This window comes from Homalodisca vitripennis, chromosome 3, assembly GCF_021130785.1.
Source record: "Homalodisca vitripennis isolate AUS2020 chromosome 3, UT_GWSS_2.1, whole genome shotgun sequence".
In the NCBI taxonomy this organism is placed as follows: domain Eukaryota; kingdom Metazoa; phylum Arthropoda; class Insecta; order Hemiptera; family Cicadellidae; genus Homalodisca; species Homalodisca vitripennis.
This window is the reverse complement of record NC_060209.1, coordinates 114,680,028-114,705,303: the sequence shown is the minus strand read 5'-3', so window position 1 is coordinate 114,705,303 and position 25,276 is coordinate 114,680,028. Positions and strand designations below refer to the sequence as shown.

At 31.4% G+C, this 25,276-nt stretch overlaps 1 protein-coding gene across 3 annotated transcripts; it reads left to right on the top strand.

Annotated features, from left to right (window-relative positions):
• The first annotated feature begins 491 nt into the window (after positions 1 to 491).
• LOC124357345 lies at positions 492 to 23,943 on the top strand. Of its 3 annotated transcripts, none has more exons than XM_046809056.1 (5): positions 492 to 692; positions 13,481 to 13,548; positions 18,450 to 18,775; positions 20,580 to 20,849; positions 23,344 to 23,943. In XM_046809056.1, exons 1-5 carry the CDS (start codon positions 664 to 666, stop codon positions 23,428 to 23,430), a joined length of 780 nt encoding a protein of 259 aa, XP_046665012.1. In that variant the 5' UTR covers positions 492 to 663; the 3' UTR covers positions 23,431 to 23,943. The 3 variants fall into 3 exon arrangements, with proteins under 3 accessions (XP_046665012.1, XP_046665013.1, XP_046665011.1); XM_046809057.1 differs by lacking the exon at positions 492 to 692 and adding an exon at positions 9,259 to 9,544; XM_046809055.1 differs by lacking the exons at positions 492 to 692; positions 13,481 to 13,548 and adding an exon at positions 16,081 to 16,322.
• The last annotated feature ends 1,333 nt before the right edge of the window (positions 23,944 to 25,276 follow it).

Below are 25,276 nucleotides of genomic sequence, written 5' to 3'. Positions count from 1 at the left end.
TTAATAAAACTAGTAAATTCTTGTTTGTGATTAACTGAACAATTAGTGCCAACAATTCTTGAGTTATTTAAACACTTTTTTGTTTTTTTTTCTCAAAGTACGAAAAATAAGAAATTTCGTCCAGTATTTGGTTTCTTTTATCCTTAGAGGAAAAGCTTCTCGAGAGCGGAACAATTAACAAGTTGACGTCGTTGAAAACATTGGTCTTACTTAAAAATTAAATTAATTATTTTTCTGTTCTGTAGATGACCTGATGTGGGTGATGTGGGGTGGGAGTCTCCCCTAGCAATTACCTATATGATTTTGTTGTAGTACTACAAATTCAACTCTACCTTAGATAATGAGAAATAATCACAAGTAAACAGAGAGTTTATCATCATGTGGCCTGATAGTCAGAAGTCTTATCTCGTTCCTTCTTCAACTCCCTGTTCCGGTTTCGTCCACCTCATGCCATCTCGATTGCCATTTGGTGCGGTGATGACTCATGCTTGCATCATGTGTCACAGCCTTCTTGAACTCTGTGATCTACAAATCTACCTGGCCCCACTTCCCCCTTTTCACATTATTTCCTAGTTTATGAGTCGCATCTCTAGCGTCTAAAACATAGATAACCTCTATCTGTATTCTTCATGTGATTCATTAGGTGCGTTTTGTTCATTATAAATGAATAGAAAGAGAAGTCTGAAAAAAGAGTAAGTAAAACTTGATTTTTTTATATTCGTTTATCTTAGTATATATAGCTTAAGGGTGCAACTTCATTAATTAATTGCAGTGTCAGAAGAAGTTCAGTATATGATTGCGGTTAGCGACGTGTTGTACGTCCGAGCTTCTTTAGCTTTGTCGGACGAAAATCGGAAAAAAGTAGTAGTCTAAAATAAATTATCTTTATACATACATATTATATGAATTATCTTTATATATATATATTCTTTTTTATAAATAAGCTATTTAGCCTATGTATTTTATTATTGTATATTCATTTATTCATATAGTCTATGTAACAAACAATATTGTACATATCCTTTGAGCCTATTGATATTGCCTACGTTACTAACTATATTCGAAGATATAAATATAACATTTCATATCTTGTACTATTATTGATAAGGATACTTTACAGTTATTCTAGATATTTTGATGTGTATTAATAATAATACTACTCCTAATTGAAATTGGTTTTCCCAATCGGGTGTAAGAGTGAGGTTTTTGGCATATTGTAACAAATGATGCCATTTTGAACCCTCGGTTCTAAAATTACGAAGAATAATTAATATAATTAATTGGCGCAATACTATAGACAAGTTGTCCTGTGTTACACACAGTTCACTTATGGTGGCATTCATAACTGTTAATGATTAAGATCACTTGGTTTTCATTAATTCGTGTTTTATTATACTAGGCTTAAACTTGGCATTTAAACGTCCAAGAAAAGCCATCTTTATAAAAATGTTCTATACACATTATAATGATAGTTTAATTATTATGTGTACTAACGGCAATGTCCATACTTTGCATTATCATAGTTAAAGGAACAATACTAATAGGTCGGACTAGGTATGACACAATAATGATCATGGACGGTTATAATACAAGGAAAATAGTTTAAATAGTACTGAATACAACTGAATAGAAGTCTGAGAAGAACTTAAAAGTAAGAATAGACACGAAATAGATGGTTGCAATTTATAATTATTCTGTTCGACCACCAATGTAGAGGAGAACTGAAATGTGTTTAGTAACTTTCATTCTTCTCGACACCTAGACAAGCGATGGAAATATAATGATGGAACCTAAAGAAGGGTTCACGATAACATCCCCATCTATGAGGATTTTAGCATCAATAAGTAAGTGAAATGTTGCGGACTCCTAACCTCAGGGGAGCTTGAAGACCATTAGGCATTCATGTTGTCGTCCAATACCACCCCTCTTGGAGGACACAAAGTTCTGGCTTTATGTAACGGAACGAGATGGGTTGCATTTAAGGAGATTTCGCCTAACTTCCGACTTGACCAAGATTGAATATCAGCGCCATCCACGTAGGGTACCTCTAGTAAATAACAAAGATGTATTTCACAGTAAAACTAAAAGTAAATTTCACAGTGCATATGAAGTCGAAAATATAGCTAACTCTCAAATATTTTCTCGTAAATTTTGTCGATATCTTCTCGATTGGTAAGAAACATTAAAAGCATGTTCCAAATCGGTTAACCCGTTCAATGTTTAGAATAACGCAGCTCCTTCGTATATATATATATATATATATATATATATATATATATACGTCATTTACAATCAGGACAGATAAGCAAAACAAATATAACCAATGAAAAGACGTGCGTAGTATGTCCAATTATATAAAGCGTTATTTTATTATTTAAACGGCGTCTAGTAAAGGGCGTCTGGCCCCTTTAACCCCCAACTTTGAGATTAATTAGCTGGTTAATATGTGCAAAATTTATAGACGATATGATTTTTTATTGAATATTGCTTACTAAGTAAAACTCCTTTTGTAGCAGTCATCTATTCAGATACCAGATAACGGTGTTCAACCACTGCTTATAAACAAATATGCCTCATAAAATGATTATGAAGCGTCTAAGATTTACAAAATTAAAATATGGGAATATTGTTTTTCATTGATTTAAGCTGATGTTATTATTTCAGCATATAGAACGCCATAGTTTATTATAGTTAAATAATTTGGATGCAACCATATCATTGGGGTTATCAATCAGTCAGGTGATGTACATCTAGTACAGATATCTACTGCACTATCGATAACTCGGCGATATGAAAACGGTCCGAAGAGTCGGGTCAACAGTACTGACTATAATCTTTTTATGTTCTTTTGTGACGTTAGAACGGTTTTATCTCCGTAACCTGCTTGCTAAACACTTTATCTCCCATTCCAAACGTAAATTCTTTCCTCGAATGTTCCTTAGACTTTTGATATTGAAAACCACACCTGGGGAAGCAACTCTATTAGACCACTGATTTGTTGACCCAACGAAACAGACCTATATGTGCTAAATTCATTAATGCAGGTTCGTTGAGCGACAAGTGTTTTAATCGAATCGTTATTAATATATAACAACACTAACTCAGGTAGACTGACTAAAAGTTATCATTTTCACTCTGACTTTAATTGGACTGAAAGTTAAAACCTAACTTTTAAAGCCATTAAATGGATAGTGTATTTTTAGTCTTAAAAACAAGACGTTCCGAAGAGAAAACCCTTTTGTTACTGTTTAGTTATGACCATACCGCATTTAGGCAATGTGGACTGTTCAATTACAACATTTTTTTCCGTCTGCCCCGATACTTAAAACATCAATTTCTACTTTATATTACACGAAAATAAAATAAAATAAACAAACAAAAAAGACTAGTGCTTATACGTTTAATTAACAATAGAACTGTACACATAAATTTAACAACAGTCTACGGATTTGAAACTAACCAGTAATCTAAGAATATCGAAAATAGATAAGTTCTGCGAAATCACAGCTTAAGTAGTTATGAAGTTGTTCAATAGAATCTTGTTTATAACTGAAACGAAGATTGGAAAAAATAAAGACAAAGAAACTCAATTTCTGAGGATAATTGACAACCCACAAGGTCGGGACTGTCCAGTCTTTGAGGTGTAAGCAATTCACTATTGTTTTTTTTTTTTTACTTTTTCTGCTTTGGTTCACATTTTGTCAATATTATTGTTATTATTATTATTATTTTGATGGTACTGTCTGAATATTTTACAACAATTTTTAAATATTGGGTAATTAGTGTAATTATCAATCTGTTTGACATAATTAATTCATTTGGTATGTTTATTGTCACAGTACATTCTTAATATCCAACCTATTTCCCCCATACATATTTCACTTGGTTTTTTAGGATGGAAAATAACCTATGTTTTAGAAAGTTATTTTCCCATCCTAAAGTTTCAATTTAATCATGGTTGGTGAGGTGGGTTCAATTGTTACTAAGTATGTATTTAAGTATAAAATAATCAATACTCTTTTTACATAAAACTTACCTTACTTACTTTACCTTAAAATGTTACTGTGATATAGTTTAATATACTAGCTGTACATATAAAAAACAACCAGAATATATTTGTAGATCCTGAACTAGGTGGTAGTTTTTCAAATAAGTTTATAAGAAGTCGTTTTAGAGGCTGGGTGAATATTATGTTATACATTAAGTATTATGGATACATGTTCAATGGTAAAGAGTTTAGTTTATAATAAATATAATAGATTGTAAGTATTCTTGTGCAATGTTTTAACATGTTCTTAAATATACTAGCTTCTTTAAAAATAAGATAACATTTCTTAGGTTAACGTTGTTATATATTTCATGGCAGTCATTATTTATATCAGGTACCAAATATTTGGAAATACATAATTGAAAATCAACATTATTAATTTCTTAAATAATTAACACTTATGGGAAATAAAGTGATCATTATACTTTTTAGTGTTTTCTCCTTTTGGTATATTGATACACTTTGGGTTGTAAAGAAGGGTCAGCTGGTTGTATTTTGGGTAAGGCTTTTCACTTATTTCTTAATTTAATGTTATTAAGACTAAACTCATTACTTAGATAACATGGTTCTCTCCCTTATTAAAAAAAGTTATTTTTTATATTTCTTAAATATTGTCAGTGACATCATCAATTCCTCTACAGTGAACTACTTTCAAATTATATTATTGTAAATAAAACAGCCAACTTAATAATCTACTATGTTATTTACATTTACTCAAAAAACTAATACTTATGATTAAACATAAATTTCATTTACAAACAGAAAAGTTTCAAAGTTTTTACATATAATTAGTATTGCGTACTGCATGTTCCTTATCAGTTAAAACTTATTCTTATTCTTTTGCAGTCTCTAAAAGGGGTTTGTTAACAAAGTTTATTACTTTAAATCTGTTTTACTCATCATATTCATATAACATATTCTAGTGTGACATTCAAAGTATCTACATCGAAGTAGAAAGGTTTATGGAGATTAGTGTGTGTAATTATGGCAATTTAAATAAATAAATTTTTTATCCTTTCAAAAGCTTTTTGTTCAATAAAACCTTATATCCATTTAACATTCTTAGACAAGATGGGTTTAAAATATGAAACGAGTGAGATTAGAATAATTATTTTGGAATCTTCTTAAAAAGTTATAAATTCCTAAAAATCATAGTACTGTAATTGTTTTATATTAGTAAGCATAGGAACATTGTGTATGGTCCTGATCTTATCAGGGTCAGGTTGGACATCTTGATCACTAATAATATGGCCTAAAAATGGAAGTTAACTTCTACAAACATTTAATTATTAAATGTTATAGTTTCCCCATGTTCATTTAAATTGGCTAGTAAAATATATAATGTTTCATGTGTGAAAAACTTAATTAAAACTTACTTTATAAATACAAAATTACTAACAGATGGACGAAAATATTTTAAACTGAACATTATTTCCAAAGACATGAAAGCCAGCATACTTATGAGAATCAATTGGGTGAAGTTCCAGTATCCAATAACAATTTTTAAGATTTAAAGTTGACAGAAACTTGGTACCATGGATATAATTAGACAATAGCTCTTCTACAGGTTCTGGGGATTGCTTGTCAGTTACAAGAAAAGTGTTTAGGGCTCGAGCATCCATATATAGACAAAGATCTCCATATTATTGATGACGCAGGCAAGTGTGTAATTAAGCTTTTCTTTAAAATAAAGCTTGTTTTTCCAGTAAGTTGGTGTAGACCTACTGTCTCCTCAGAGCGTGCAAACAGTGAATCTCAGTTTATCAGCCATAAGGGTGCTATGTTGTTCAAAAGGGAATTTGGAATGGATATAATCTGCCTCTGGGTTCACATAACTTTAACATACATGTTAGTTACTTTTTTGAAAATGCATTACTTTAAGAATTTTCTTAAATCTACCCTACAATTCGCAAACAAGGTTTTTATTGAGTAATAACCTATGATTTTCAGCTTTTTAAACACACATTTGTCTTAATCCTAATCCTAAACCTCTTAAAGAACGGATTTTTTTATTTTTAAATTCATCCTAGAATTATTTTAAAAGAACATAACAACTTAAGCAATTATTTTTGTTTTTTCTTAATAAATATAAACCCTTTTAAAATAAATTTGAACATTTAATTAATCTTGAACCTAGATTCAATCGAAATAATCAAGCAATAATCACTGTTAATCAATTATTGATTGTGGTAACATAATAACATTATTTGTTATCTCATTTCCATGCAAAATACAGCCTAATGTTTGTCATAAACTGAATTATTTTGCTCCTATGGAATTTTAGTTTATTCTCATGATTATTACATGAAATGGTCATTTAAACATTTTGTCATAGTTTATTTTTATGTACCATTGTTCTTCACCCCACAGTCATTCAAGACAAAACTTTGTCTTTTTATATAGCCTTTTGTAATTATTTTAGAAACCCACAGATATTTATTTGTGTGGTTTTGTAGACTAAAATTTAAATATTTTACTCAAAATGATCAATGAAGTCATCTAATTACACAATAGTAAAATAGTTATTGATTGCAGTAACATAATAAAATTTGTTTGACCATTTCCAAAGAAAACATTGGCTGTAAATGCTCATCAAAAACTCAATTTACTTTAAAAAAAACTTCAGTTAATTTTCATAAACAATACAAGATATATTTTTTGTTTCAATGTTTTCCTTGTTTGCTTGTACCATAAGTACTTAATCTCATAATTGTTTTAACAATAATGTAACCACTTTAAAAACGTACAGTTACTTTTGACTGCTTTGCACACCAAATTAAAATATTTTAAATGGAACCATATTTGAACAAAGCTTTTTTGATTGGACTCAAGAGACATTATAGTTATTTTATTTAAAATATTTGGAGTAGACCAAACATAACTGATTTTGTAATAAAAAAATTAATTAGGTACTTTGGTATTATCCTGGGGCCAATATATTAGAAAGAGATTTTCTTACCGGGGAACTAACCTAATAAACTACATTGTTAGAAAGAACACACTTTAATAATGTACTTTTTTTAGGTCTCCAGTAAAATAAACTCTTTTAAAAGTGGCCTTCTGATAATACCGAAGAAACATTAATTGCAGTAATTTTAATCTTTTGAATAACTATTACAAGGTAAAAGTACTGCAGACCACATGTTGTGTAACAGGCTTTGCTAATGTTGCATAAAAAAGTCTACAAGATTATTTCAATCTCTGGAAGTTGAAATTTCAAGTCTATAGCTCAATTTATTCCTGAGATATCAGTAGTATTACAGACTTTTCCAGCGGTCAGCCAAATCTCATGGAGACACATGTATCATTATCAAACTCCTATCCTGTCTATATACAAATAAACTGATACAACAGAGTATCAGATAAGTTAACAAAATGCAATAAAAGTTGTTTTGTTTGTTCTTCAAATTTCTTCCTATTATTACATGGTCATCCATAAGATAAGATCATAGAAATGTTGCTAACTCTCAGCTAAATTTCATGAGGAGTAACATATATGTTCAATATTATAGAATGAAGCTTCATAAAACATTCCTAATATTCTATAGGTGTAATATGTTCTCAAGATACTATCGTACGAACAGACGGATAGAAATGAAATTTGTCTAGCCCCATATGCTTTGATAACACTTAGTCATTTACATTTTATAATAAATAATGAATTAATTTTTTCTTCATCATAGATTTAATGCAAACAATAGAAAGTAATTTCATAAGAGTGAAACAATATTTGGTTGCCATTCACTAAAAACTAATGTTATTTAGTCGTTTTTATTAATAATATAGGCTAAATGTCATTGTATTCTCATCAATTCCTCTCATGTAGAACTCACTTTTAAATATATTTTGATTTACTATTTGTCCAAGTTTATTTATCTCAGTACCTCAGCCCAGTATCAAACAGCTATCAGGCGTTTCTAGGCCCTATTGTTTGTGTTTTATAACAGACTTCAGATCAAAATTGGCGTGTTTTACTGTTTTAAGAAAAAAGGACTGCTGCTTTTAGGGTAAAATATAAAACATTTGAAGCCTAGTAAGCTCTAAGTTTTCATTATAAAGAACTGGCAGTAATCTAGTTTAACTTACGGTGTTAAATGAGTAGCAATAAGGGCGGCAATAGGGGGTGTTGGTGTATCTAAAGGCGACTTTAGGCTAAGCACGTCTAATTCTTATATGATACATCTAAATGTGCTATACCCATGATAGTTTTGGAAAGTAAATAATCCTGTTTGTTATACTGTCAGTAAATAATTGCTAGTATTTTTACCCATTTTACACAGTAAATTATATGACAATCAGTCTGTAGTTGTCGATTAGAAAGTGTTTGTATCATCAAATTTGTAAGTGCTTAGGATTGCAAAATAATAACAAAATTGTTACTGCAGAAAATAAAAACGATACACTGTACCTATGTATCTTATCGCCCGGGTATTAATTTGATTTATATATATATATATATATATATATATATATATATATATATATATATATATATATAGGTATTAAAACTTGCTAATTATGTAGTTGTACATAACATCAAAATCATGTTTAGATGGCCCAGCAGAATACAAACGTTCAGTAGAATCCAGTATTGGTGTATTATTATATTACTGTCACTGTGTATATGTTGGATAGATTGTACTTCACAAAGACAAAATACGTGATTAACTATTTTAGTTATAAACAACAAGAAACAGTATTTAATGTTTCCCTACCGATGTAATTATAATAATCTTGTTACTTATATAATTTGTTCCTGCCTTATAGTAAAACCGACACCAATTGACATTAAGGTTTTGTTACAGTTTTATGTAACTTTACTGTGTGTAATTCTCACAGACAGATAACACTTTCCCTAATGCGATGGGTGGTTAGTTTTCGTTCACTACATTTACTCACATTAACCACAACCAGAACTCAGACACAGTTCAAATTTTAAATCGATAATGATCAGTATTCAACAATAATCAATAGTTAAGTTACTCAAGTTATGAACTGTAGCAGATGTGAAATAGTGATCTCCTAAAACTCTGTCGTTTAGTTAATAGCATCTTGTTTACATTACCTGAAGGCTGTTTTCAACATCCGTCAAGCTTCTTCCGTCTGTAATTTTAGAAAACTATCATTTCTTCTGTAGTGTTTATAGAAATATTATTGTAGTTACAAGAATATTTTTGCAATTACAGTACTGGTATATAGCAAGTGTATGAAGCAATCTTTTATGTCTGCACTCATTTTCGTACAATATTATTATTTGAAGGTGTAGGCCGTTGTAGCGTTTCGTCAGTACTAATTTAGTGTATATTATTCTTGTTGTAATTCCACTCCTCTTCCTGATTCTTAATCATTGATAAGTTGTTTCAGTGTTAATTTGTAATAACTTAAAAACCAGACGAGGTGTCTATCTATTCTTGCATTTGCTGTTTTAAGCGATCTAATCGACGTAGTCCACACAAGTTGTGTTTGGCTAATTCACTTAATTGAAGAAATTATGAGGTAAGAAAATCTTATAATGCAAGATTCTCATTTAATCTTAGTATAATAAATACATCCAGACCTAATGGTAATGGTAATAATTTTTATTTTTTCAATACATGCCGAAATCTTAGCTGTAAAAGTCGTATCTTTATTGAAGCTGACGAATTTTCTACTAGGTTAGGCTATAAAAGTTTTATCAGCATTATAACCTATGTTTGATTTGGTTTTACATATATGCTAGGCCTAGTCTGATTTTTAGTTTAAAAAACAAAAATTCACACCAGGTCTCCCTTGAGGTAGAAAATGAGATGACATTAACAAATAGTCTCGAGTCCGGCTATTTACAACTATTTCTAGAAAAATTAATTTGCCCTAGCTAAACTATTTTTGAAACATGTATACTAGTTATAGGCATAATTAAGCGTCAACAACTGTAGGCCTACTTTAGGTATGTAAATATAGTAGGCCTATATAGCCTTCTTACAAACTGTGTCAATCCTTAAACTAGGCCTAGTGTATTACACTGCGTTCTTGTTAAATTCACTTAGCAATTTGTTGGAATTCCTTCTTTGTAACAATCTTTTAAAATAAGAGTAACGATTGTAAAGAACGTTGTACATTTACATTGATAAACTTTTAAGATCACTCTTAAGTGTTCAAATAGTACTAAATTTGTTTTAGTTTAGGTAAGTACGGAAATAAAATTAGCCTATTAAGAACTAAAAATAGTTTACTTAGCCTATAATTAACTAATCTGCTCAACATATGAAAAATGATCGAGATTCTAAGTTGTACAACTAAATACATATTAGAATTAATTACTGTTGCAATAAGTGTAATTTAGAGTACCGTACTGTACTAATTTAAAGAATACAGTATAAATCAATGAAGCTTATTTTAACTTTCATGTTTGTAAGTAAAATCATTTGTTCATTGTAACTCATTGAAGCTGTGTTATTAACCCTTCGTATTCTTACATTAGAATTATTAGTAATAAATGTACATGTTTAATATAAACAACATAATTACTAAAATATAAACAAAACAATTTATTGATTTAAGGTACCAATTTTTATTTGGTTACGTGTAATATAAATCCTTACTATAATTTTGAATTCGTACTTACTAACTAAAATTGGGCCATGTTCTAAAAAAGTTATTAAATTTTCCGTAATCGCAGCAGATTATTTTGATAGACATTCCTTCTGTAAGCTTCCATTGGTAAGTCCTATAATTTGCGTGATATCTACGTAAATATTTCGGTAAAAGTACAATACTGTTCGTGTTAAAGTTGAGAATTAACACGAATATCCTTAATAAGTAGGTAGGCTACTACGAGGAAATGTCAAGATACGTGGTAGTAATGTATTTTATCCATTCAAAGTTTAAACATATCAGCCATGTTTCGTATTTTGAAGGGTTTATATAAACCAGATGTATAAATATCATTACAGCTTTTATCTGTAAATATTTGGGTCGCTTTTCAGTTACTGTACAACACAATTTTGGTAGACACAAGTAAATCTATTATATCCCATCACTAGACATTTGAGCACAATATGTCAAACGTTATGATTGTAACGAAATATTTATATGAATAAAATTTTGCAACTAGACAACGAGCCAGTAAAATTATTAAACCTACATTTAAATGTTATTTGTGGTGCATACACAGACGTCACGGAGTGCGTCATGTTTACAATTATTTCAAAGTGAAATCATGAATTCTGTTAATTTACAACTCGATTCTTATAAATTACTTTGAAACTGGCCATCTTACTGGAATTTTGGTCAGTATCGTTTCAATAAAGATTTATTTATAGTTATATTTAAATATAAACATAATAATACATTTTGATGTCGATATATAATATATGTGTGGACTTATATTGTACTTATATAAATAAGTATTGTATTATTTATAAACTATGTTGTATCTATATTTGAAGTAATAATTATTCAGCGTCTTAATGTAATGAATAAACGTTTTTTATTATTATTATTTAGAGTTTAATCATTTGAAAGAGGAATAATACTACCCTATTATCTCCATGGCCCGACTGATCCCCATGCAAAAAACATGATAACGTCTGAGGAAACATAAATAGGCCTACCATGAACTCCAAAGTTGTAGGACATGACAGTTGAAGGTAGGCTACAAGTAGTATTATGAATTACAGGGAGGCAGGTCACTATTTTCATATAAACGTGGGAACAAAATTTATAGGCCGTTAAAAATTAATTAATTGTCATTTCAGAGTTGTTACTACGAGTATTATTGCTTATGACATAAAGTCATGTAATCGTTTGTTCTCATGCGGTATTCATTATAAATAGACTCAGTCCTAGATTAATAATTATTAATTAATCCATGCTTGATCATAAAATATAGTATCTGGAATAAAGTACAAGTGCGGAACATAAGCAAACACTGCGTTTTAGAATAGTTTAATATACGTTTTGAGTGATAATGCAACTCTCTAAGCAGTTGGCACTGAATCACTCTGAACTGTAATGTCAGTTCGACAAGCGCCTTCAGTAGGACACAATATGAACAAATTAAACGTTATTTGGCGCAGAGTTCTTACAGAAGAGCATGGGCGCTTGTACCTCGTCCACTTAGAGAAAAACAACACAATTACTTTTTGGCACTTGGATCGTTTTGAAAGAAAGGCGCCCCGCACAATTGTGGCTAAGTACTTATACTATTCTTTATTCAAGAACTCTTTAAACTCCAGGAGCTCCAATTGACGGTAGATTCCGAAAAAGGCCGAAAATGTTCTTTAGCCTGAAAACTTCGATAGGCTGGAAGTTTCACACAATGAGCCGGATCCCATAAAACCCCAAAGAACAGGGATCTCACAAAGTCTGGGGAGTGGGAACTACATGGTGCGGTTGCTTTCAAAGTGCCGGGAGATCTCCTAATGCCAAAATGTCCCATGGCCAGAATCCTCCAATAGCCTACAGATCCGAGATGTCCGAAGCTACCGGCTTCCGAAACCTCTCAAAAGAACGGGTACTTCCAGAATCCAGGAACCACCAAAGGGCAGAAGTTGCGAGACAAGGCTCTTTGAGATCTTCTTTAATTAAACACAGATATTTATGACCGGTCAGTCTTCTCAGAGGGTTGCGTGAATCCAGACTCGGGCGGTCGCAGAAGCTGGAGATATGGAGACGAGTAATAAATGAGTGTTCTTAGTAAGAAGTACAGGTCATGTTCTTCTAGAAATTATGTTTCTCCAGAGCTGGAGGACTCTGCATCGAGGGCTTTCATCGTCCAGGTGGTTGAGTGTCAGAATTTTCAAAACGTCACGACTCATTACTAATGAGATGTACCTTTATCTTGAGGCCGGTGAGAAAAAAAGTTATATTTTATAATTAATATAACTATATTATAAGTTGTGTTAAGTTTATGTCTACTGAATGAAAAATGTAGCGCGAATACCGTTACAGCTGACAACGAAATCATATTTTAACAATATTTTCTTATATATTGAACTACGTGCAGCAACACTATCAACAGTAATACATTTAAGGTTTCTAATAGCCCTAAGGCCTAATGGACCCCCACCTACAAGGAAGTTAACAATCACTTATGGCATAAGTTGGTTTGTATGTCCCGTGTTGTCCATTTTATAATTTGAATTTTGATTAAGCCGTTCCGAGCCTCTTAAATCATTTCCTTGAATGAGATATTCTGACGTTTAAATAACTATATTAGTATAAAACTGATATTATTTTAATGTTGAAAATATACTAAGACTATAAAATTAGTAATTGGAACAAGTAATGACGTTACACTCGAAATCGTGTTTCGTAAAAATACCTTACAGAGATTGTACTATACAATTTTGTAAGATTATAATTTGTTTTACATTTTTATTTGTACGAGTTCGTGGAAATTCAATCAATATGTACTTTAGCACGGTAGTAAGGTGTATTGTGTGTTTACAGTGGCCGAGGCAGAGGAGGTGGCCGTGGACCGGTCCGCATTAGAGTGTCCAGGGTTATACCCGAACAAGGTAAGTACTATATAGATGGTTTATCGAGCGAGCTATTTCATATTATTAAGCGCATTTTCAGTCAAAAATGTGGTATCTGCTGTTAAAACCCCAGGTGCTTCTTTAAATCGCGATGCAGTCTGTCCAGTAACTCTATTTGTTCACCCTTAGATTTAATTTTTTTGTACAATAATAACACGTCATTCCTTCGTTGTCCTCTTACAAAGGGGCAATTTCATAAGCCATCCGCTAGAAGCCGCTTTTAAAGTTCATGCCCACTTTTAATATTCTTCTTAGACTTCTACGGCGTTTAAAAATTTGAAGTGATTACTATTATCATAGGACCATCCAACTAAAATATTAATTTTCTCATATTGAGTTTGTTTCAGCAATTATTTTTTCATTCGTATTTTAATATGACTCCTCCATCGTTTGAAATTTCAATTTCAAATCTTTTTTGTAAGGTAAAATGTTATGGGAATACATTTTAGAAAACTATGGCGATGTCATTGTTAACGATTTGACCGTGTTTTCCATGACAGTGGACATTTCTAACAGTTTTGAGCTATCACAGAGTATTTTTAAGAAATTCTACTTCATACTAATGTTATAAAAGTGAAAGAGAGGTAATGTGTGAGTGGATATTTATTTATTGGTGCATCGCGCAAAAAATACTTTATCTATAAATTTGTATAAACTAAATTTAGTCACTGAAATCAACTGTTTTAAAGTCCTATTTTAATGCAAGGGTATGTTAAAAAGAAGTGAAAGTCTGGATCATAGGTGTTCATTTTTTACATTTGAATTGTTAAAAGTCATACCATTTCACAACTGCTTCGCATAGGTTGATCTTAAATACAAAATGGACATTTAAGTATATGTTTAAATACAGATTTTATGAAATACTTAGTCTGTACAGCTTGACCAGAAGTTTACTTAAAGTAGGAATTACAAAAGTATTAGCTATATGTGTCTACAAAATGGTATTATATCAAACACAACGAGCATCTAAATGGCATGTAAAATGATGTACCAGACAAAAAATGAAATCGTCGAGGGTACAGTGAGTCTTAGAACAGTGATGAGTAATATGATATGCCTATGATTCAGCGAGCAGGTAGGCTGCGCGAAGCAGACTTGGATGTGCTCTTATTCTAATCCTAAGTATTATATATGTGAAAGTTTTATTATTCGCGCCGAATGTTTTCATATAGATTCTATCACACATTCTTTAATAGTTATTGTAAAAACAAAAATGTGGGTATGACGGTTTGAACATTAAGATAATTTTTATATTTGATAGGCTATATCTATTTCCCTTTCAATAAATATATTACGGCTCCACCACAGGAGCCCACTAAAAAAAGCAACGTTTGTACTTTGATATCATTGCTCAGTCCCAATGGCCCTAGTTCAACAACTATTAAAATCTTAGGAATTATTAAGCCAAAACTAGAATTTGTTTATTGAAATTCGATATCGTTCATTGGTACTCATAGACACTGTATCACTCTCCCATTTAATAAAATTGTATTCTGGGGTGCTTGTAATGTAAATACAAAATATACGGCTATTGCTTATTAATGAAGTACAATCTTAATAACAATAATACAAGAAGAAATTGCGTGCTAAACTGCTGTCAAAAGTTATCTTTTTTATAATTTTATAACTTACCAAGGGCTGTATAAGTAAGGGAGTAAGTGAGTGATATTTTATTGCGTTGCGTCGTAATAGCAAAACATTTTCCAAAAATGTACAGTTTTAATTTAAGAAATATAAACAACCTTTATTTAATGCCCACTGTACTTATAAGTTAATACTTCTTAAAGGTCTCTTGGGAATACGTTTTAAACATGTTATGTATAATTGCCATTTTACGAAATTATAGTTCTTGTGCAGTTACCTATTTTTACGGGATACTGTTATATAAGATAGGCGTTTGACCGCTAGGAGTAGGAAATACGCCTAACGTACAGATTATTGATTCAGTAGCTAATTATACATTCAATATACTATCGAGTAATAGATTCAATAGCAATTATTTCATACATGTGTTATCTTTTTTTAAATATGAACCAGAAAGTAACAAGCGTACACAAACCAACTTTTGTTTCTTGGACATCCTAACTATTCAACCATTATCTAACTAAGCTGTTTTTAATTGAGTTTTTTTAATGAATTTCCAAACTGGTATTTTGTATGCCTACAGTAACTCATTTTCCTGTTAAAAATTCGGCAGTAATTAATGTATTATTAATATCAGCTAGTTTTTAATGTCTATATATTTTGTATTTATACTAAAACAATGTTGTATATTATTTCTCATGTAATATGTTGCCGGAATTAAAGTTGGACAGACCACTCAGTACAGAACAAATATTGTAAATATATTAGCAATTGTATAATTACAGAAAAATAACAAACAACTGATACTGTAATAATAAACTTATGAATTGTTTTTTTTTCCAGCTGAAACAAATATTTGTATATTTTCATTCCTTCATTTGTTGTTTACCTCTCTTACATTCATAATGTTTCCAGCCATTCATAACATTTAATCTTAGGGTATTTCGTTATAAATTAATATAGTTGAGTAAAACGTTGATATAACGTAAAGTTAGAAACAATTGTATCTTGAAACCTAAAATTTGTGGTAACAGACGTCAGTATCTCAATGGTTGGCAGACGACGGGAACAGTTGTCGTCGTGTAAGTCGTGTTTGTTTTGTTGTGTATCTGAACATTCCTGTCCGTCAAAGAAAAAGCAAAAGTCAGCAGCCTCAGAAAAACGCACCGGTAACTAGACTTGCATCTCTACATTGTAGTTTGGTTCTTACATTTATAACTAAGTAACGTCTTAAGTTACTTTCTACTGCTTCATAAAGCAATTAAACATGCGGGATGATTCTCGATTTGTCTTTTAGTCTTTAACACAATGTGTAGAGATTCTGGATTCATAGTAGGCTAAGTATGATCAGGATGTGTACGGTATGTGGTAGAACACTCATATCACGTTACCCACGGTTCTCCTCAGTGTGGCGTCGTCGAATAGATCATTAAATGAATCCAGCTAATAGGTTTTTTTTTATTTATAGCCTATATAAAAGCATCAACCTGTGGGAGGACTTTACATCAAATGTAACTCTTTTTTCATTCTGATTCCACCGAGAGATACTCTGCTTGAATTTCGGAACGTCCAGTGTTGAACTCTTTAATAACGCGACTTTGATGCAAGAGACACGCGACCTATTTTCCTTACGGGAGATCATCAAGCAACCGGTTTTAAATCCGGCCGGGGACCTCTTTATAATGAACTGTGTTAAAGACGTGGCGGAGAGGTTGGTCAAACTTACACAGGGAAGGGGGACTCCACGGTAACGGCAATACGCATTTCACAATAATGGAGAAAGATATTGTTATGACGGCGAGATAAGGGGAAATGCATGCATGAGGGTTTCAGTGCCTTTTCATTACTGGAATAGAGTAAATGCCAGGGTGTCTGAAACAATATATCTTGACCTTTTTGTCAATATACCTATTAATTAAGAATTTATCTCGTTTTTGTACAGGTCACAAGAACATTATGTATTCCTTATTTTCCAATCTTATTAAACTGTAAAAAAATTATTGCAGTAGTGGCTAAGAATAATAAAAGTCCTTCTATTGAATTGAATTTACAATCTTCCTGTTTGGGGTAATTAATCTTCCCAGATGGTAGGAACATTTTAGTAAGTAGGTAGTTTTAGTGGTGTTAAATTATAAAATTAAAAGTAAATGTAAAACTATGTCAATTTAATCGTTATTGAAACTATAAAATTTTTTGGTTTAATTCATAAGTGAATGGTGGTTTTAAAAAATTGCAATTAGAAGATACGCTCACCATCAAAAACACAAACATTTTTCTTTAAATATGTTGTAACTATTGTTATTACTATTTCAAAATAGAAAGAAACTGGTAAAACTTAAAAAATATTACTTAACTCTGCAAATACACATATTTGAAAAATTACTATGAAATTAACATGCTCAGCAATAAGGTCTACAATAACAAAACGTCCTGTTTTTCTAATATTTTACTCTTAAAAGAGCTAATTTCATTTAAAATTAGACCCAAATATTATAAAATTTGTTTTAATTTGTAAAACAAAAATTAAACAAATAGACACAATTAAACATTACATTTTACAATATGACAAAAAAACTACGTTTTTGAGGGTTTTGGTTCCATATTATAAACACCTCCTTCCACAGAAAGAAGAGATCTTGACAAGTGTATTTATCTTTTTCACCTTTTTAGTGATTTGAAATTAACATAACAAGGAACTAGGCTTGTCTTTTTATACAGTAATAATGTTTATTTTTTGTCTCATTTTACGTGGTAACAGGGATACAAAATTGCAAAATTGTATGAATGCAATTAAGTGTACTATGATCAATAATTAAGTAATAAATTAAATAATTTAACAATGCTGTGTAACAATACCTGATAATGTCAATTTCAAGCACTTCATGGAGTAATTTAATTACTTAAATATAATTTTCTAGCAATTTTTTAACATTAAATTTCCTCATAAGCTTAGTTTATGGTTTTATTAAAAAAACATTAGTTTTCACAGCTAACAGTCATGAGAAGGATATTGTGACCTTTAAATTACACTTGCATTAGTTCAATACTCGATGCCTCCATAGAAGAAAGTTTAAATCTCAAATACTTTTGGTTATAAAATTATGGGAGATGTCTTATTTTAAGGTATGATTATACACTTGCTTATTTGTGACATAACCGTTTTACCTGAATTCTCTTAATATGTAAAATTTTCTGTATTGAATAGTCCAAAACAAGTAAAGTAATTGGGTGTTATTTAGTGCATACAACTGTTATTAGTATAATGAAAATACAATATAACAATGTTTTTCTCCTAGGAGCAGTTCTAAAAACCCGTACCAACAATGGTGACCTATACGAGGATACGATGTTGCTGGTCAAAGACCAACCACTGCCGACAAGGAAACGTGGCAGACCAAAGAAAGTAGTAACGCAGATCTCTCCGGTAGTAAGGAGTACTCCGGAGGTAATATATGTGCCATCGGTGCGAGATGACAGACGCTATGTGCCGTTTGTGACAAGTGTGAACAGAGCGTGTCCTGGGCCACTCCCTGGCCAGATCCGACACACTATCCGTTGTGTCATACAGCCCACGTCTACTGCTGTCACCAGACCTTTGCAGCCACCTAGACCAAAGCATAAGGTAAGTGATTTACTTGTGGTTAACTAATAAAAGTAAATTTGTTACAATTATAATAATTACACACATATACTCTGGATAAGTTTATTAGGATAAGTTTAAGATAGTAGGATAAGTTTATCAACCAACAAAAATTTTCATAATGGTGTCTGTTTGCATTCAGATATAATTTGAGAAAATATTTGAATAGTATATAATCACATAAGAGTAATACTGCACACAATAACTGCCATAATAGTTATCTGATATATTTACACACATATTGGATACATTTATTAGTTTATATCAGTCAAAACACATTTCAAGTTAGTGGTCATGCAAAATGTTCAATCTCAATTAATTATTTCACAATTTAGCATAATATTTAATTGTTTTTCTAAAATAATGAACAATTTCAAATAACGTTTTAACACCATCTTAAAGGAAAGGAAAATAAAGAAATGTTATATCTCAGTTATTATGCAATTTACGGCAAACAATAAAACAATAATTCAATTTATTTTGTAATTTTAGAACAATTTTACATCTTTAAAATTTGTTTAATCTTGTAACAAAGTTTTTGTTATCTGGACCACAAAGTTTGAAAAATAATGGAATAACAGCAACAATACATGATAACTGGCATAAATTCTTTTTTTTTACTAAACTTGGTTGGAAGATAGTACAACACATGCCTTAGCTTCATTAGAGAATTTCAAGTTCACATATTAGCAAAATTGTTATCTCACAAATTCACAACCTAGAAACAAACATAAAATTTTGCTTTCAGGAATTTAAGCATCTTTAAACAACTTTTTGTAATAACACGATTTAGATATATCTTCAAGTTTCAAAGTATCTGTCATTCAAAGCTTGAATGGAGCTGAACCCAACATTCACATTGATTTAACCCTTCCCATCTTAGGTCTACTATGTGTAAAATGTATAGAAACTAAAATGGAAAAGAGCTTTTAAATTCTCAGATCAACTAAGATTTGTCATATAATGTTTTTATATTGTTTAAAGTTTCATCATGATAGATGCCTTACCAAGTTTCGAGAAGTAAACAATTACACAGGGCCAAAACGAATATACACCATTACTGCTTTAGTATATAAATTATTCAAAACTAATTAGTATGAAAATATTACTTTTACAGAGGATTTGGATGACTTTGTTAACCAGAAAATACAAAAAATTTCAAAACATTGACAGTTTGCATTTTTATGTTCTATTTCAATTATTTTATAAAACATAACCAAAATGAAATATTTTAAACAAAAATGAACAGTTTTAAACAAGTTTTATTCTTGATTTTTATATCTCGCAACATTTTAAGAAACCAAAAATTCAAATTTTCTAAAATAAATGATGGTGTCTCAGCCTTTTAGTGTAGAAAATCAAATATCTTTAGAACTTATATAATGATGTAAGTTTATCTGTTATAAATGTATAACAGATAAAAGATATCAATCTGTTGTTGGTGAAATCTATCACTCAAGGGTTTGGCAAAATTTCTCTTCTGCCTGTCTGCAAAGTATCTCAAGAACAAATTAAGTTCAAAATTTTTCATGTAACTTCAGTGAGTTCATAAATCTATATTATATACATACTTACAACATTCCAGATTACAATATTTCACTCAAAGGAATTATTAGATATATTACAAACTTACAAGGCGTTAATAAATTAACAGAGTTTATACAAAGGCTATAGTGATTGCACAGTTTGTGAGTCAGTTAATCCATCCCTCTAAGGCAATTGAATCTCTTAGAAGGTGATCAATTACCTCTACAAAATATTTCTACTATTTCTGTGCTTTGTGTAGGATGACAGAATCGACTGGCCTGGCGACCTGAAGGAGTTGGTGGACACGTGGGACAATCTGCCAGAGAGCAACACCAGAGATGTGGTTAAGTGGTTACAGACCTCATTGCAGCACCAAGGCTACCCCCACATGGTGCGAAATATCCACCACATGATGTGTGAGTGGGACGAGTCCCTTGAAAACAAGATCCATCAGATTGGCAGTTGGTGGCTTGGGAGTCCAGCGCCACCTTCGACCTCAGTGACTCCAGCAGTTCCAACGTTACCCAAGGTGAATACCGTCGCTATGATCGTATGGTTTGGTAACACTGTTAGTCGATTGAACATTGTACTGGGGTTCATGCAGGGCCAATCCCAAATTCAGTATCTTGTGTTGCACTTTACTAGTTAGCAAAAGTGAGATAACTGCTCTCCAAGACAGTTTATTTAGGGTGTCCAAAGGGTTAGTGGTATGCATGCTGCAAAAGTGGCCAAATATTGTGTGTGATACTTGAGACTGGCTCTGCCTCAGGAGTACAGTGATGGGTTGTTCTTGTTCTGTATGATCAGTTGTCACAGGGTTCTACAGTTTTGCAAGTGCACTGGGAGTTCTCCGAGACAGTCAAATGAAATAGGGGAATAAATTTAGTATCAGATGTACTAGGGATTTGCAAGGGTGATAATGTATATATTATTTCTGGATTCGTTCAGTATTGGTCATTAGGAGGATATTCTATATTCACACCTATTCTTGTTTCATTGCAAATGGCATAAAACTAAGTGGCCTCCAACAGAGCCACTTGTGGTCATATTTTATTATATCCCAAGATGCCTCAAGCATGTCCAAGACAGTAACGGTTATTCAAAGAAATATTACTATTAATAGTTTTTCCTTACCCTTTAAGTTCTGGAAGTGTTTGTTGAAATGAGATTGTAACATGTTTTGATGCAGTTGCAGCATCCTCAGAGTTTTAGTAACAGTGCCAATAACTAAAAACTCTCTGAGGATGCTAGAACTGCATCAAAATGTTACGATCTCAATTCAAAAACTTGTATTTCAGAACTTTAAGGTCAAGGAAAACCATTAATACAAGTAGTAACATGTTTTTCCAGCATAACTTTTCCAATTAACTTAGAAAGTTGTTAGAATCAATTGGGTCCAAAAATATTTTTTACAACATTCTTAATAATGATTTAGGTATGAGAGTAACTAACACAAATATCAAGCCAAATTCTATTATTAGCAATTCTATTATTGCTATTGCCATTGCAAATTTAAAGACTGATGGGGAGGAACCTTGAGGTTGGTATTAAAAACTCCTTTATAAAAACAATGTAATATCAGTGGTATCTGTAATATTTAATGGCATTTTACTTAAACAGTTTCCAAAATTCAAATAGGTTTTTTTTTCCTGAAAAGCGTGTAATTAGGGGAACAACCATTTTCATGAGTTCCATGCTATATCCTGTACAACCTTCACAAATATACAAGGTTAGAATGCAATATATTTCATTATTGTATCCTTAGAAGCATACATAACCTAAAGATTATGGAACTACAAGATTTCCACACTACTCTCATTACAGTTATGAAGATTTTGTAAAAAATGTATTAGTAGTGAGGAAGGTAAAGGAAATACTTATGGTATGGCCTTTTCCCATGGACTGTAAACTATTCATATTCTTTCTTTAGCTTTCATCATCTCTGATTTGAAGTTTAGTACACTGTAAAGTTTGTGTAAGTTACGACACTTGGTAATAAACTTCTACAAACATAGTATGAAAATACTTGAAGTGGGAGGTGACATGTTGTGGATTAATGGAAAGGATTGTATGCTACAAGAAGCGATTTATGTAGTTAAGGCAGAGCGATTTGCACCTATTGATTGTGTTTTTCCATATAATTGTGGGTGTTGTTTTGAAAGTCTTACCCTGAAATGTTGGGTTTGAGATAGAGAATCTGGTTGAGTCAATTCTTTGGCTTTTGCTGGTGATCTCTCATTGTAGGTAAAAGTAGGGTTTATGGCCGAGTATGAACCAAATAGAGTTGGCAACGGTGGTTAAGGAGCTTATCTTAAATCCAGTTAAAATACAATGCTTCTTTTTTTAACCCAGTTGACAAAATGAAGAAGACTAAAGTAGTTCCCACATTCACCATGACAGAAGATGCGTTTGTTTCCCAGAAATTTTGCTACTGAGAAATGGCATTTATTACCTAAACATTACTAAAAACAATACTTTATCCAAATTGTTTTCATTAACATTTAGTAATATTTAAAGAATGTTCAATTGGTCCAAGAGTCTTCAATTTATTACCTGGTACAGACTTTAAGAAAAACCTCCTCCTTTGTGATTCTGGACTGAAGAAAGTGCATGAGGACATTCATTTTTTAATTGATTGGTTACAAATTCTCAGATATAAACTTCTGCCATATTGTTGAGACTAATTGTAAAAAAAAGGAATGCCAAGTTGGACGATGCAATCAGAGCTAAAACTAAAAGTGATTTGTATAACATATTTGGAAATATTATTACTAGATCTATAAAAATATATCAGGGTATAGTCAGATATGGGATATTAATAACAAGATATGATCTTTAATATCTTGTTTTAAATAAAGTTATTTTGTCATAAAGTTGTTACGTGTAAAATTTCAATGTTTTTCATAATGAATGTATTGTAAGTATCTGAATCAAGGGGTGAGTCAAAATAATATTTTATTTAGTTTAGTTTTTATTTTTGTAGTAAAGAAAAGTGTGTTGAACTCGTAAATGTGTGATTGCAGGTAGTGGTAGAGGCACAGCCAAACCCCCACCAGCTCTGCTCCCAGTGGTCATCCATGGCAGACAATGATGGGAAACAACAGCCATAAGCTTGTGCTTTTGATATTTATAACTTATCTGTGATTGTTGTCTAGAGTTCCTATACTGTTGTTACAAAATATATTATGTTGTGATCTGCAATAACATCAAATGTTTCCAGATCAGTTATACTATTAGAAACGATAATATGTAAGACAAATCTTGATGGTTGTTATTGCTAAAGGAATTAAGTTATAGCATGCATGACAACTATTTATTAATTTGTTCCAAACTCAAAATTTATTGTAAAGGATTCAATTTGTTTTGTTTTGATAAAAAATGTCAGGTTTTGTTATTTTGTAAAACTATAGCTTAGAATGGAGTAAAGACTGATCTTTAGTAGTTAATTAGACCAGTAAAATAATATGTTTAATTTTGTTTACTTTGTTCTCTTAATAAAGTTGATAATAATAATGATAATTTGACCTTGTTTTTATCACATAGTTGTGTTCAATTGATGTATCTGTAATACAACCCAAGTTGTTATATGTGTGGTGAATTATAGATGTTATGTTCCAAACCTTTTTTTCATGTAGTTTTATTTAGCTTGCTATTAACTCATTTGTTATATTATTTCATGACAGAACAAGTAGTAACATTCTGAGCTTAGCCCTAGATGATAACCTGAAGAACATAAAGAATTATGATATAGGTGATGTACATTAAAATCAGTTGTATGAAACGTACCTGACTACATAAAATATAGTGAACTCTCTGAACCCCAGGCAAAAATCTGAAAGACATGGAGGATGTAGCATAGTAATGTCTTTGCCTGAGTTATATAGGGTTAATTGTAAAAACCGAAATGGATTCAAGTCCAAAGACTTCAAACTAGATGAAATTTCTTATCTAAACCCTTTCACTTGACCCTGTTAGTGTACGTTAACACTTGAAGTGTCTCCCTTTAGAGCTTTGTTACGAAACAGACCTGGTGTAACAAATAAATGCACAAATAAGAACTAGTTAGACACTTGTAACAACTGTGATTATCACTAACCAAGTATTTACATGTGTTCTTATCTCTTGCTTGTTCAAGGAAGACTTCAAACAAGTGTGTATAAACAAAATTTGCTATTTGGTGCTTGTCAAGATCTGAAGTTGTAGAAACTTTAGTACAATAGGCACATGGGTCCAGCTTGGATACTAAAGAAATGCATTTAATAAATCTTGTTCTGAAGGAATATAAATGTACACTTTAGAACAGCACAATATAATAATAGTAAATAAATGAAATTAAAGTTTCAGAAATTCAGCCCTATAGCAATAGTGTCCAACTGAAGGTCCGTGGGACTGTGCTATGGAGTCCGTAAAAGTTAAGTATATGACTTAGTTTTCAAGCGTTTTCAACGCAACTACAGTAAAGGTTAACACATTTAGTGAACAACATGTGATGACATTTAAAAAATTCTAATTGTTCTCATTTTGTCAAATGAACTGGCAGAGGTGTTATTGAAACATTGAGTGCACGTTTGCATTATTTGTACATTTTATGGCAGGGGAGACACAAGCATTGTTAACGGACGTTAGCAAGTGGAACATTAAACAGGATCGGCATCAAGAAAGAATGTATCATAAACTTCTGCATTGCATTCTACAAAAACGTATTGCATTCGCTGATCCAAGATTTCCTGATCAGCTAGCTGTGTAAATAGCTTGACATTTTGGAAATTTAACGATCACATTCAGACAGTATTTATAAAAGCTTGCAACTGTCACTGGATAAGAAATTAATTTTACATGCAGTGAGTTTGAAATTATATCTAAACTCACAGAAGAAGAGCAGCATTAACTTGTACTCTTATAGAGCGATGGGACAGTGAAAAATGTCTTCAATGATAAAATCCTCATTGAATATTG